This window comes from Pelodiscus sinensis, chromosome 21, assembly GCF_052426305.1.
Source record: "Pelodiscus sinensis isolate ZL-2025 chromosome 21, ASM5242630v1, whole genome shotgun sequence".
Taxonomy (NCBI): domain Eukaryota; kingdom Metazoa; phylum Chordata; order Testudines; family Trionychidae; genus Pelodiscus; species Pelodiscus sinensis.
Window position 1 is genome coordinate 9341795 of NC_143072.1, and position 14994 is coordinate 9356788.

Here is a 14994-nt window from a genome sequence, read left to right on the forward strand (position 1 = left end):
CAGAAAGGTCTGAACGAACCTGGTGCTTAAAAGTCTTGTTTTCAATTTTACCTTAGGGTCACCAGCCCTTCAGGATTCTCCTGGAGTCTCCAGGAATTAAAGATTAATGTTTAATTAAAGATTGTCCTGCAATGAAACCTCCAGAAATAGGTACAACCAAAATGAGCCATTCCACCTTAGTTGTATTTTGGACTGTTCATTGCCTGTGAAAGTTAGACTGACTGTGCACATGGGACAGAATGTGCTGGCAAAAACCAGGGGACATGTGATGTTCTCGGTATTATCACTGGAATTGGGCCCTGGAGGCAGGGATACTTCTGACTTAAATTTTCTTTCTTGAATGCAGGGTCCAAGGAGGAGATCCAAGATGTGTATGAACATTCAGTTTAATGAAAGATGAACTCATCTGCATACGCCAGAGAGGACAAGCCATTCAGGAAATGAACAAGAACTGGAACTAGTGACTTATTTCCTGGATCTCTGAGCAGGCATTGTAGTAACAGTCCCAGTATGCCCTGCACTGACAAGCAAAATGTGCTGGTCACTTCCATGAGGCCCCCTCCTACCTCCTCTACCAAATTGTGGTTACACAAAATCAGCATGCCTCTCGCCTTTGAAGGCATGGACAGCACACACTGATCAGAAGACATGCTGGGAGCATGGATTTACTCATTCCAACCCTGTGTCCAGTGTCCGTTCTCTGGAGAAGCCTGCTGGGTAGACATAATCTGGTATTTTGGCACAATTATATCCCTGTGGGTATTTGGAGGCTTTTTGAAATGTTTTGGAAATGGGCAGACCTGTAAGACTAAACGTTGCACAGATGAAATTATATACCCAAATAGCTCCTGCCTTTTTCATTTCCTCACTTAGGTCAAAGCCTGGCCAGCCTATTTGACTAACCCTTCATACTCTTATTTCTCAAACTTAAGATCTTCTATTTTTACACTGTAGGAGCTCTCTTAGGTCTGGACCCTGCAAGATGTTTCCATGGACTGCAATGGGAATTGAGGGTCCCTGCCACTCAGCAGTTAACTCCCCTTCAGCTGAGGCCAGGATTGGGACACTGTATTTTTTGTCTGCAGCAGGATCCAGCTGGAGGAGCAGTAAGGACATTCAGGATTCTGCCAGCATTTCAAGGAAGAGCTGGGGCTAAGAATCTTCTCAGAATCCATTACGTTACCTGGAACGGTTCTCAGATTCCTCATTCATCACTTAATTCCTCACTTACATAGCAGAGTAGATATAAAGGCCAGACCTGTAACGGTGCTGAGTAGCTCACTTGCAGTGCATGTTTCAAAGCCTCTTTAAGCATCTTTCTGGAGAGCATGGGAATCATGGAGAAATGAGAGGCTAACCTCTTAATCCATGAGCCAGCATGCAGATCCTCCTGCCTTCTTCATTCTGACCACTGCCATCATCATCCGGGGCATCTGGCTTTGGCCACTGTCATCAGACAGGATACTGGGCTAGATGGATCTTTGGTCTGACCCAGTATGGCTGGTCTTATGTTCTTATGTTATCTCCTGGGAAATATCTCCTGAGACACACCCTGGGAAAGCATTTGGGTATGTACATGCTCAGTAGAGTCCTATCCCAGCTGATAGTTCAGGCATCTTAAGATATTTTTGGTGATTGTTGCAGGAACTGAGCCCACTCCACACCTTGAAGACCATGCCTCTTGTTTGCAGTGTAATAGGAATCATCCCTTTCCCTGAGGAGGATGCTGTCTGGTGTAAGACCCAAGCTCAGTGGAACAGGTGCTCAGTAGCAAAGGACCCTGGCTGCTCTGTACTGCAGTATTAGGTTGGTTGCATTGGGCAGCTCCCGTTTAAAAGTGTTTTCATTTCCTGGCCTTATGCTGCTACTTTCCTTTCACAAAACCAACCTCTCAAGGCTTCAGGATCTCTCTGGGCACAGAGAATAAATCTAGGGAGTTGTTTAGCTGGGGGAGGAGGTGCAGTTCTGTCCAGACAGGTTATCAGATAGGAAGAAGAGAAAGAGCTATTCCAAAGCACTGTAAACAAAAGGAGGACTAGATGCCTTAGTCAGATAAGAGGGGAGGTAACATGTAAGAATCAATGAAAGGTAACCCTGGCAGGTACTGCACACTTGCACCTCCAGAGGAACATATCACATCAAGGAGCCTGACAGGTACTCAGCAGAACCCAGGATGAAGCTCCAGGATGAGGCTTTGAATGGCTATAGTATTCATCCAAGACAGGAGCTCAGTGTTTATGGTCCCTTTCCTTGCCCTAGGAGAGTGATGGCCCCAGCTGGGAGTAGAAGTACAAATCAGAGCTTCTCAAATGGGCATCACTCATTGCTGAGCCTCACTTTCCTAGAGACACAGGCAGCGGAGTTCTAACCTCTTCCTAGAACAGCCAGAGTCACTGAAAGGAGTCCAAAGTGGGCACAGTTCCCAGAGCTATGTCTATAGTAGGATGTGAAAGGTTAACCAGTTAACCGGTGGGGGGCTGGAGCAGCTCCCCACCTACCACAGGGGGCCTGCTGCGGACAGACGGTGCTCCAGCCCCACAGGAAGCACACCGTGGACAGGAGTTGCTCTGGTGGGGGTTGGGAGCTGGTAGCAGCCCCAGCACCTTTGTGGGGGCTGAGAGCCAGCAGCCAGCCTCAGCGCAGGGCTGGGAGCCGGGCCCCGCAGGCTGGGGTCAGCTCCAGCCGGGTTGGAGCAGTCCCCTGCCTGGATCCTGCTTAGTTGGTTAACCAGTTAAACATTATGTAAACCTAACATTTAACCAGTTAACTGATTAACCAGGATTTTACATCCCGAGTCTGTAGCCTCATTCATGCAAATGGCCCTCTGCTCCTTCCTGTTGTAAAGCTCAGATCCGTTTGAAATGTGAACATGGCTTTTAGTTTTTGTTGAGTCTGTTCTGCAGGCTCTTGGGTGTTTTGGGTATCTTAGAAACCAAAAAGAATAGTTTTTTATATATATGAAAATCTGTATATTTATGTCCAAGATGGAAACAAAGATGTTTGACTATGGTGATGTGCTCAAAAATATATTTATTTACTAATATATTTATCCACGTATCAGGCTGCTCTTGTGTTTTTGTTTTGCCTGAAGTCCTCAGACGCTTGTGTTCTAAGAAGGTGCCTCCTTTCAATTCCACAGAAATGAATTATTTCAAATGACCATATGCAGGTAATGGATGTTCTTCCTAAGAAGGAAGCCACTGCCAAGCTCCTAGCTGTAGGTAGGAGCTGGGGTCCAGCATGAGAGCCAGGGCAAACCACTGGAGTGAGATCGGGTGATGACACTATTATATCAGTTTAGGAAGCCTGTTATTTAACAGGAGCGATTTAAACAGATGGAAACCAGGGCACAAAGCTGTACCAATGTATCCGTTTAACCGGATTGGTGCAATGGCACATACAGAAATCACTGGAGTTTTGAGTATGTCCCTTAGTCGTATGGGATAAAAAACAAATGGCCCTTTGTGTACTGGAGGTGAATTGCCAGCAATGCATGTAAATTAGATTGCTAAGCACTTTTCATTATAGATACTATTTCAGTTGCTTATAATTTTGACGAACTTGAACTGCTGATTTTCTCCATCCATTATTTCCAAGAATGAGGGTAGGGAACCATACACTGTTATTGTTCATGGTAAAAAAATTCTCACCACTGTTTTGTTGAGAAGATGGAGGTGTATCCCTGCCTTGAAGTATCAGTGATGAGAGTATCAGAAATTAGTGATGATCTATGGCAAAGGAGAAGTGAGGCACTCCCATGGGAATCAAAAGCTTTAGAATTTGGAGGTCAGTGAATCTTCACTCTTCTTGGCATGTAACCCAGAAGTCCTGCTCTATCTGACCACAGATAAACCACTACTAGTAGTATATTGTGTGTGAGTGCTGCCTGGAACAAAGAGGGACAAAGGGTCCAATCCTGTTCCCATTGACTCTTCACTGGTTGCATAAATGTAGTCTTAAGGAAACAGCATAGCAATTTCCTCTGATGTTCCCTCTTAGGTTACACTTACACTTAGGCTACATCTAGACTGGCATGATTTTCCGCAAATGGTTTTAACGGAAAAGTTTTCCATTAAAAGCATTTGCAGAAAAGAGCGTCTAGACTGGTATGGACGCTTATCCGCAAAAGCACTTTTGCAGAAAAGTATCCGTGCCAATCTAGACGTGCTTTTCCGCAAAACAAATCTGAGCTGTCTACACTGGCCCTTTTGCACAAAAGCTTTGCGCAAAAGACTTTTGCCCGAATGGGAGCAGCATAGTATTTCCGCAAGAAGCACTGATTTCAGTTAGTAGAAAGTCACTGTTCTTGCAGAAATTCAAGCGGCCAGTGTAGACAGCTGGCAAGTTTTTCCGCAAAAGCACCTGCTTTTGCAGAAAAACTTGCCAGTCTAGACACAGCCTTAATGTAACCAGGAAAGTGTTAACTATTCTGTTCACCTTCTTCAAATAGTTTTATGAACTGTTATAATTAGACCAAAAAAAAAAACAACCACCCCCAAATCCCAAGAATGTTACTTACCTTGCAAAGTCAAGTAATGGAAAGTTCGTTGCCTGTGCAACTTTAATTCTCTCTCCTTGGACACCCAACTTGTGCCCTGAATGAGGCAGAGGAAAAATGTGATCAGTTAAAAACTCTGTCACCATACATATGCACAAAGAAGGCAAATTAAGGTTGCATGGGCAATCCTAAAATTGGCATTTCCTGACTTTCAAGTGCTAGACTTTGCACCTAAATAATGTTCTTTCAATGGAGGTTTTTTTCTGTTAATGTACCGTAAATTACCGTGGGTTATACACATTTTTACAACCTCCCCCCCCCCCCCGCAGGGTCTACATGTCTGCGGGGTATACACGTTTATTTTTACTCTCAAGCTTGTGCTGTGCTCTCCATTCCCCTGCCTGGAGGAGGGTGGGTTGCGCCTGGCTGCGGCTGCACGGGGTTTGAGGGCAAGTGTGGCTCCCCTCCCGCAGGCTGGCCAGCATGCCTGCATTGTGCTCTCCATTCCCCCACCCAGAGGAGGGTGGGTTGTATCTGGCTGCGGCTGCGCAGAGCTTGGGGGCGAATGCAGCTCCCCTCCTGCAGGCCAGCCAGCATGCCTATGCTGTGCTCTCCGTTCCCCCCGCTGGCAGCTGGTATGTGCAATCACCGTGAATTAGCATATAGAACCCATGGGTTATAGTCGCCCGTGGGTTATCTAAGACTTTTTATACACAATCAGGAAAAGCCACGGGTTATACTTGAGTGCAGGTTATATACGCTAATTCACGGTAATCTTCTAGGCTGTGTCTAGACTGGCAAGTTTTTCCGCAAAATTTGCGGAAAAACTTGCCGGCTGTCTACACTGGCCGTTTGAATTTCCGCAAGAACACTGACGATCTCATGTAAGATCGTCAGTATTCTTGGGGAAATACTGTGCTGCTCCCGTTCGGGCAAAAGCCCTCCTGCGCAAATCATTTGCGCAAGAGGGCCACTGTAAACAGCACAGTACTGTTTTCTGCAAAAAAGACCCAATCGTAAAAATGGCGATCGGGGCTTTTTTGCAGAAAACCGCGTCTAGATTGGCCGTGGACGCTTTTCTGCAAAAAGTGCTTTTGCGGAAAAGCATCCTGCCAATCTAGACGTGCTTTTCTGAAAATGCTTTTAAGCTTTTCCGTTAAAAGCATTTTCGGAAAATCATGCCAGTGTAGACGTAGCCCTAGTGTTTCCCAATTTCATTTGGCCACAGTACCCTTTTAAACTTGGAAGAATTTAGAGGCGCCTACAGCCGGGGAATTTGTCAAGGGCAAAAAAAACAAAAAAACCCACCAGGAAACAGCTGGGGGGGGGGGGGGAATTTGTCAAGTGCAAAAACAAAACATACCAAAAAAATTTGAGAGGGGGGGGGAAAAGAGGGTGTTGGGGTAAAGAGTGGACCAAGGAGACTTTTGGGCTTTGGAGCCAGCATCTTTGTGTGCTGACTCCCCTCTGCGACTGTGTCTACACTGGCATGAATTTCCGGAACTGCTTAAAATGGAATACTATTCCGTTTTCAGTTTTTCTGGAAAAGGAGCATCTACATTAGCAGGCTGCTTTTCCAGAAAAGCCCTTTTTCTGGAAAAGCGTCTGTCACCATTTTTGCAATCGGGGCTTTTTTTCTGGAAAATACCGGGCTCTCTACGCTGGCCCTTTTCCGGAACAGTGTTCCAGAATAGCGGCTGATATTGTACAGTAGAGCGTCAGTGCTTTTCCGGAAATCCAAGGGCCAGTGTGGACAGCTGGCAGCTTATTCCGGACAAGCGACTGATTTTCCGGAATAAGTGGCCCAGTGTAGACACAGCGCCCCTCTTTAAAGGGCGGCGGGGGGTGGGGGTGGGGGGAGTTCAGCTGTTTACAAGAATAAAAGTGAGTTCTAGCGTGTCCAGCTGTAACGTGCATCACGCCCTGAGCCCGCCCCCCACGAGGGCAAGGACGGAGTCAGGCAGCTGGTGCGAGGGGCTGGGACCTATTGACCCGCCTACCCCGGCGGGCGGGCAACTCGGCATCACGGGATGGGCGGGGCGGGGGCCACGGTCACTGGCCCTGGCTCGCCCCTGCCGGGAGAACCGACCGGCTCCCGGCGGCCCCCGGGCGGGGAGACACAGGGGAGGCCGCCCGGGGGGAGGGGCGCTGCTGAGGGAGCCCAGGCTGGCGCGCGCTGGGGCCGCCCAACCGTCGCACCGTCCCGTTTAACCGTCTCGCGGAGGAAACGCGGGCAGAGGAGGCGTGGCCAGGCCGCGCGACTCCCCCCGGCCAATGGCCTCGCGCGGAGCTCCACGCCAAGGCGCGAAAGCGGCAAGCGGTCACGTGGCCCAGCATGCGCGCCACCCAGCGGCCTCGCGCCGCTCCCACCCCAGAACAGCGCAGTTTGCGTTCCCGCGGAACCGGAAGTCCGGCTTTCCGATCACAGGAAGTGACGGAGCCGCTCTGTGTCTCTATGGTCCGCGGTCGGATCACTTCCGTTGGGGGGCGGGGCGAATAATGGCGCTGGAGACTGTGCCCAAGGATCTCCGGCATCTGCGGGCCTGTCTGCTCTGCTCCCTGGTCAAGGTGCCGGGCCGGGGGAGGGGCGCGCAGCGCGGCGCGGCGCGGATATGGGGGAGGGGGTCGCAGAGTAGCGCGGCGGGGAGGGATGTGGGGGGAGGGGGCGGGGAGGGATGTGGGGGGAGGGGGGCGCAGAGCAGCGCGGCGGGGAGGGATGTGGGGGGGGGGGGCGCAGAGCAGAGCGGCGGGGAGGGATGTGGGGGAGGGGCGCGCAGAGCAGCGCGGCGGGGAGGGATGTGGGGGGAGGGGGGCGCAGAGCAGCGGGGAGGGATGTGGGGGGAGGGGGGCGCAGAGCAGCGCGGCGGGGAGGGATGTGGGGGGAGGGGGGCGTAGAGCAGCGCGGCGGGGAGGGATGTGGGGGGAGGGGGCGTAGAGCAGCGCGGCGGGGAGGGATGTGGGGGGAGGGGGGCGCAGAGCAGCGCGGCGGGGAGGGATGTGGGGGGAGGGGGGCGTAGAGCAGCGCGGCGGGGAGGGATGTGGGGGAGGGGGGCGCAGAGCAGCGCGGCGGGGAGGGATGTGGGGGGAGGGGGGCGCAGAGCAGCGCGGCGGGGAGGGATGTGGGGGGAGGGGGGCGCAGAGCAGCGCGGCGGGGAGGGATGTGGGGGGAGGGGGGCGCAGAGCAGCGCGGCGGGGAGGGATGTGGGAGGAGGGGGGCGCAGAGCAGCGCGGCGGGGAGGGATGTGGGGGGAGGGGGACGCCAGGCCTGACCCCCACCCCCCTCTTCTGCCGCCCAGACCATCGACCAGTTCGAGTACGACGGGTGCGATAACTGCGACGCCTACCTGCAGATGAAGGGCAACCGGGAGATGGTCTATGACTGCACCAGCTCCTCCTTCGACGGGTGAGCCGGGGGGCGCCGGGGCAGGGACTTGCTGGGGCTCGGCGGTGTCACTACTGGGACTGGCTTCAACAGGCTCCCCCTTGGGCCTGGCCTCTGGTGTCTGTGCCCCAGCCCTGTGGGACTCAAGGGCAGGGCTGCATGCTGCAGGGAAGACGGTTGAGCTGGAGCCCGGGGTCCGAGGCGGCTCTCCTCCTGTGGTGGAGCCTGAATGTCTTCACTGCATTTTTTAACCTCACAGCCTGAGTCGGTTGACCTGGGCTAAGAGACTTGCTGCTGCAAGTTTTGTGTGTCAGTGCACATGTACCTTCAGGTTTCTCGGTGGTCTTGCCAGAGGCTGAGGTGACAGTGGGAACCGAAGCCAGAAGTGCTGGATTGGGGTTCTGTAATTAGGAACATGACCTTAGCCAGGAAGGAATCACCACATGAGCAAGTGGTACAGCCAGTTTCGAGCCAGTAGCCGCTGAAAGATTTTGCTGGGGGCAGGGGCAGCACATGGCCTTCCCCTACCCCCAGAGCAGAGAGCCACAGAAAGCAGCCTGGGGCTGCTGTGTGCTTGACTGACCTGGCAGGGTCCCTTGGCTGGGCACTGCACTAACACCATGTGCTTGTGTGACCCATGGTTACCCTATATAGTTCTGTGTTCCCTCTAATGGTTAGTTCATAGAACTACCCATAAGAGTCACTGAGACTCAAGAACAAGGAGCAATGGTCTCAAGTTGCGGTGGGAGAGGTGCAGGTTGGATATTAGGAAAAGCTATTTCACTAGCAGGATGGTGAAGCACTGGGATGGGTTCCCTAGGGAAGTAGTGGAGTCTCCATCCCTAGAGGTGTTTAAGACTCAGCTTGACAAAGCCCTGGCCGGGTTGATTTAGTTGGGATTGGTCCTACCTTAGGCAGGGGGCTGGAGTTGATGACCTTCTAAGGTCTCTTCCAGCTCTGTGATTCTATGGTGAAGTCTCTTGCTGCTACTACATCCAGAAGTTCATGGCTGTTCCCTCAGATAATCAGACACAAGGGTGTGATGTCAGGCCACCCTGTCTACAACGCTCTGCTGTCAGAGCCAGGGATAGATCGCTGCTGCTTCACAAGTAATTGTGAAATCCACTGACTAAGTGGATTGTCTCTCTATGGGCCAGTCCATATAGAGAATAACTATGTTTTGTTTTGGGGGGTTTTGCCCTCCCTTATTCTCTCCACCTCCTCTCTTGAGCCCATTTGCTCCGGTAGGCTGTGCGTGCAAATCTTGTTGATGAGCAGTGGGGTGGGAAACGATATATGTATGGCTGGGCTGTAGAGTAGAGGAGGTGGTTTTGGATTAAGAATGGAATCTGTGCCTCCAGGATGGAGGCCCCGGCCTTTAAATTAGGAGAGGAGGAGACATTGTCAGTGAACCAAAGGGAAGACACATGCTCATTCTAATACCTTAAAGAAATAGCATTTTGTGATCTAGTTTTATTCTTGCTACACGTAAGTCCTGAGTGTTAGTGCTGCTTGAAGGACCAGCTTCACCAGCCAGAATCAAGTCCGTCACCTACAAGGACGTTCTGATTTAGCAGGTGCTGCCAACTTACATTTAGTGCATGAGAGGGAGTAGAATTCAGTTTGCTCTCTCTAGGGGTATGTCTACACTACCACCCTAGTTCGAACTAGGGTGGTTAATGTAGGCAACCAAAGTTGCAAATGAAGCCCGGGATTTAAATATCCCGGGCTTCATTTGCATCTTGCCGGGCGCCGCCATTTTTAAAGCCCCGGTAGTTCGGACTCCGTGCCCGCGGCTACACGCGGCATGGAGTAGGTAGTTCGGATTAGGCTCTCTAATCCGAACTACTGGTACACCTAGAGAGCCTAATCCGAACTACCTACTCCGTGCCGCGTGTAGCCGCGGGCACGGAGTCCGAACTACCGGGGCTTTAAAAATGGCGGCGCCCGGCAAGATGCTAATGAAGCCCGGGATATTTAAATCCCAGGCTTCATTTGCAACTTCGGTTGCCTACATTAACCACCCTAGTTCGAACTAGGGTGGTGGTGTAGACATACCCTAGCTGTTTTGGCTTGGCAGGACTAACAAGAATGATAGCAGGAAAAGCTTGCTTTTGCCACTGAATTAAGCAGTTTATCTTTGAAAAGAGAGACTCAGAGCTAGTGAAACACTCCCACGTGGAATTTGTGTGTTTAAATGGCTCAGCTATTAGATGATTTTCTGTAAACTGGACGGAGTCCTACACTTTTTTTTTTATTTTAAACTGAGCTCTGGGATCTCTTGTGGGCTCCTTATATGTTTTCAGATTTTAAGGGGAAATAAGGTAATGTTGACAATTCAGTAGCTTGTCTCTCTCACCAATAGAAGTTTGTCCAGTAAAAGATATTCCTTCACCCACCTTGTCTCTGTAATAGCCAGGGTCTGGAGTGGCTGCAATAACACCAGGCACTTCTTGCCTGCACACTTCTCTTCTGTAGAGTTCTTCTGGGCCCTGTTAATTGAATGCCTTTTACACTGAGTGCATATCCCCCTTGTGCCTAGAATTGCTTATTTTCCCCAAATGTTCTCTCAGCTGAGGTCATGCAGGTTTCTTTCTAATTCCTTCTATTGAATGGGTATCTGCTGCTGTTAGGTGAGATCAGAGAGGATGTCAGGCTTTCATTTCACCTGTAGTTCTGTTTTCTCCGTGCCTGTTCGAGTTGCTGGATAGAAACTGGCTGAATTAAGATCAAACTACATGGGTTGTCAGCGGTATTCCTTCGAAGCCGTGCAGCCATTCAAGGGCTAATCAGTGTCATGCACTTGATTAGCAGAGCTGTGCACAACTCGTGCTTAGGTGCTTTTCCCCCTTCTGCTCTGCTGCTTTCCTGGAACCCTCCTGCTTGCTGTTCAGAGCTGGGGGAAGAGGGAGGTGCTCTTCCGCCCAGAGCCTGCCTCTGGCTTCCCAGCCTTCCACTCCCCCCAACTCCCTGCCCCAGGTCATCACACAAACCCTCTGCATCCTCTCCCCCTGGTCAAACACCCTGCACCTCCTCTAACACCCCTCTCCCAGGACAGAATCCTCTCCTGCACCCCAATCACAACCCCCTCCTACACCCAAACTCCCTCCTACCACAAGCTCCCTTCGGAACCTGCTCCATAGAAAAGTGTGGCCCTTGACTACCTACCAAAATCTTGGGGTGCCCCCCCATCAAAAATTATTGCCCACCCCTAATGTTGATTCTTGTTTCTGAAATGTGGCGGGTTGATGGGAACCCAGCTTCCATGCTTCTTGCCCCCCACTGGCTCCTAGTTCGCATCTGTGTGCAATTCAAGGCCTAGTGAATTGTCCACTAATCTGTCTAGCCTCGAATTTCCTGGCACTTGGCCATAACTGAAATCTTCTCTCCCCATGTGTCTAGTCATGTTCTGGGAGAAAGCTCTTCTTGTCTGCCTGCGGAACTGGAACCCTAGAAATTGGACCTATGGGGTTCTCTGTGGAGCATGCTGTGCTGAGACTCGCTCTCTCCTCTAGCTTTCTAGACATGCCTCTGATGACTCCTAGGCGATGCCAGCCATGGACAGAGTCGAGTGTCTGGTCAAGGCTGGTGTGTGTCAGCTTGCAGGAGCTGGTACATGACACTGGGTGAAGGGGAGTCTTCTGCTTCCACACCTCCCCCTCCTGCCCTTTGTTTTTTGCCAGAGGGAACTTGGACTTGGTGATACCACAGAAGAGAGCTTCACTTTTGCTGCTGGTGTCCATGATTGTACTGCTGCCAGGTGCTGGGGGAGTGGGGATCTTGACTTGCTCTGCCCCCACCTCGGGCTGGGCTGCGCTCTGGGGCTTGCTGGCAGAAGCCTGCATTGTGCACTAACCCTCTTCTCTCCTGCAGGATTATTGCTATGATGAGCCCTGAAGACAGCTGGGTCTCCAAGTGGCAGCGAGTCAGTGAGTGTCTCTCTCCTCTAACATGGTTTTATACTGAAGCTTATTTCCCTCTGGCAAATGTTCAGGTAGCAGCAGTTGCTTTCCTCACTACCCCTGCAAGGCCAGGGCTGTGGAATCCTGGCGGATGCTCTGTAGTTGAACAGGTGCCTTATGGAAAAAGTGCTCCCTCCCTCCCTCCTAGTGTTCCTCCCGTGTTACCATTGAATTGAGATGGCGGGGGAGGGAATGCAATACACCAAATTGCCATGGCCTGAATTCTCCTGCTTGGATGGTGATGTTGTGTGTGCTATCTGTGTGTCTGTCTCTCTCTTGCAGATAATTTCAAGCCTGGTGTGTATGCGGTGTCTGTAACAGGTCGTCTTCCACAAGGTAACCTGGCTGACTGTTCTCCTGATTTCTAAAAGGGTGACGGGATGGCCCCTCCCCAGGCAAGGTGCTCGCCTGAATGCACATGTGGTAGAGGGAGGAGCAGACTTCGGTTCGCAGCTTTGTTGTGTACTGTACTTTGTGTGACTAGGCAAGCTTTGCACCTGTTTTCATTCTGGAAGTATGTGCTTGCTTAAAAGTGCATAGATGTAATATACTCAGATTCTTGTAAGGCCTTAGGTTTAGTACTACCAGCTAGTCGGAGTTGGTTCTTTAAAAAAGAGCCGCACAGTGTCGGCGCGTGTGTGTAACTGAGTGTCAGCCAATTTATGAGCTCAGAAAGTCGTTGTCAGTGGGGAATCATCAAATGCAGGTGTGACTAGTGAGACTGTCCAGCTTACACGGTGCTCTCTAAGCTCCAGTAGTTTGGCTTTGGTGCAAGAGTAACCCCCTGCTGGCTGCCTAAAATTCTTCTCTGTGGAAGAGTGCATGGGGAGAGGAACTGGACAGCCAAGCAGCGAGGAAGGAAAACCGTGCAGGCAACCCGCCAAGCGACTCAGATGGCAGCACAGAACTGACATGGTTGGAATTGGCTCAGAATCGTGGTCCTACCCATTGTTGGTCATTTCCTCTTTCCAGATGCCATGTGATGCAGTGTTACCTTGCTAGAAGGGAGGAAGGCACATGGGGGATTCAGGGGGCAAAGTGGGTGGGCAAATCCTCCAGAGTTCCCAACATAATGCTGTGGCAGACAGGGCTAACGTGAGCTGTGATACATAATCTGGGAAATCTGGAGAGGTGATAGGAAGGCTGGTGAAAACGCAAGAGCTCAACCTGCTCAGCTGGTCAAAGAGAAGGTCCAAGGGAATCGGTGACATGGGGAGAAGAGAAAAGCCAGACAGATGCAAAGTAGACGCAGGCACAAGTATCGCACAGCAGTGGGGCGGAGTCCCTGGACCAGCCTGCCAGAGGGAGCCATGAACTGTCTGTGTTCTCACTAGGGATCAGGGATGTGAAAGGTTAGGGGCTGGAGAAGCTCCCCCCTGCCACGCATGGTGGGCTGTTCCAGCCCCACCAGAGCCTGCCGTGAACAGGGGCTGCTTTCGTCTGGAGCCCTTTCCGCAGCATTCCCGGGCACCCTGCTGGCAGGGGTTACTCTTGTCTGGAGCAGCCCCTGTCCACTGGGACAAGGCAGTTAACTGGTTAGAAGTGGGGTTGCACATTTTAGAGATGTGAATGGTGAACCCATTCACTGGTAAGCACCACCCTTAGTGGCTGATGCTTAATGGTTACAGTTAACCAGTGGGGGCTGGAGCAGCCCCGGGAGGGGGGCAGGGCACCTTGGTGCAGTTGGAGCGCCCTCCCTTCCCTCCCCCCAATAGGATAACTGGTTAAGTAATGAAACGGGATTTTACATCCCTCGTTCTCACCAGACTTTCTGGAAGGTGCTTTGTCAAAGACAAGTTACAGGCCCAGCCCAGGGATGACGGGGGCAGGCAGTGGTCTGTGCTGCACAGGCAGTTGCACAGGACCTTCCGGGCCCACCTCCCGCGGAGCGTCGCCTGAGTCGTTCGTGTTAGTGAGGCTGTTCCCAAAGGCTCCCTTTCCCCAGTGCCTCTGAGCAGTTCGTCTTTGTCCACTTGCTGCAGGGATCGTGCGAGAGCTGAAGAGCCGAGGTGTGGCCTACAAATCCCGAGACACGGCCATAAAAACCTAAGGCATCCTTGGACCACATGGAGGAGTCTCCAGCGCCTGGCTAGGCTCCTGTTCTGCAAAGTGGCTGGGGCCCAGAGTCTGCCCTGGGAAACTGCTCTAGTGCTTTTCAGCCGTGGGGGAGGGGGCAAGGTGAGCAGGAACTCCTCACTCCATGGGGGAGGCGCTTGGGATCAGCACCAGCCTCTCCAGCTTCATCTGGATTCTTACGATGCCTCTCGCCATGCAGCAGACTGTGACGCCCTGAGCCCAGGGAGCAGTGGGCTGGTTGGAACTCCTCTGCGCCTGGGGAAGGATTTCTCTACCGTCCCTTCCCTGGGAGTTTCTCAGAAGCAGCGGGGGTGGGGGGAACGGCACTGTGGATTTTTTGTAATTCCCAATAAAACATGGTCACAGGCATCGGTCTCATTTCCTAGTGGCATTTTAGGGTTGGAATTGTAGGGGTCCTGACCCATGGAGTTATGGGAGTGGGAAGGTTGCAATATAGATTGAATCTCTAGTGTGGGACTCTGGTTCTGCAAGATCCATGGTCCTGCCAGACCAGAGCCCCCGTGGCTGGGAGTGGAGTGGGACTGGCAGCCAGCAGGGCCAGTGGCCTGGTGGCAGGCTGCAGCCAGTGCGTGGGTATGTCCACCGACCTGTTGCCCTCTGCTGGCTAATTGCAGCTTAGAAAGAATGTGGCTGATGGCTCTTTGCACTCAAGGCCAAGTGCTCTGCTTTCGGAGGACCACGGTTCCAGTCCCACCTCCACCTCCGCCCGATGAAGCCTGGATTCCCATCTCAGTTCTAACTCCATTGTGCCGTCTGCCACATTCTGTCGTCCTGCCCCTGGCATTAAAGGGTCTTTTTGACATGCCCCGTTCCAACTGCTGGCTCTCTGCCGTGATTTTACATTCCGCCCCCAATGTGGCCGAGACGCTGTGTTTGGGGCTTAACTCCGCTGCTAAGTGGGTGTCGCCTCAGCCATTTCCTGCAGGAAGATGAAACCTGTGGAGCCCCCTTCCGCCCTTGCAGGGAGTTGAAATCCTCTTCACTGGATTTGTTTGCGTCTGGCCCAAGGCAAGTCCAGCATCTCCCTCTGCATGGCCTGAGACTGACTGACTGAT

The 14994-nt window shown here is 52.0% G+C and overlaps 2 protein-coding genes across 2 annotated transcripts in view; both read left to right on the forward strand.

Annotated features, from left to right (window-relative positions):
- Nucleotides 1–2849, forward strand: part of RNF43 (ring finger protein 43) — an 88973-nt gene extending 86124 nt beyond the window's left edge. The window contains exon 9 of the mRNA XM_006126749.5: nucleotides 347–2849. Within this exon, the coding sequence (XP_006126811.3) occupies nucleotides 347–390 (44 nt within the window). The 3' untranslated portion in view covers nucleotides 391–2849. The remainder of the gene's footprint in view (nucleotides 1–346) is intronic.
- A 4057-nt stretch (nucleotides 2850–6906) lies between these two features.
- Nucleotides 6907–14287, forward strand: SUPT4H1 (SPT4 homolog, DSIF elongation factor subunit). Its single transcript, XM_075905057.2, has 5 exons — nucleotides 6907–7066; nucleotides 7795–7901; nucleotides 11754–11809; nucleotides 12125–12178; nucleotides 13825–14287. The coding sequence occupies exons 1-5, from the start codon at nucleotides 6998–7000 to the stop codon at nucleotides 13890–13892; spliced, it is 354 nt and encodes a 117-aa protein (XP_075761172.1). The 5' UTR covers nucleotides 6907–6997; the 3' UTR covers nucleotides 13893–14287.
- The last annotated feature ends 707 nt before the right edge of the window (nucleotides 14288–14994 follow it).

Excerpts from the sequence above, each read along its gene's own strand:
- SUPT4H1 (XM_075905057.2), top strand. The coding sequence starts at position 6,998 with ATGGCGCTGGAGACTGTGCCCAAGGATCTCCGGCATCTGCGGGCCTGT. Across the intron at positions 7,067-7,794 it reads TGCTCTGCTCCCTGGTCAAG|ACCATCGACCAGTTCGAGTA; the intron begins GTGCCGGGCCGG and ends TCTGCCGCCCAG. Across the intron at positions 12,179-13,824 it reads AACAGGTCGTCTTCCACAAG|GGATCGTGCGAGAGCTGAAG; the intron begins GTAACCTGGCTG and ends CACTTGCTGCAG.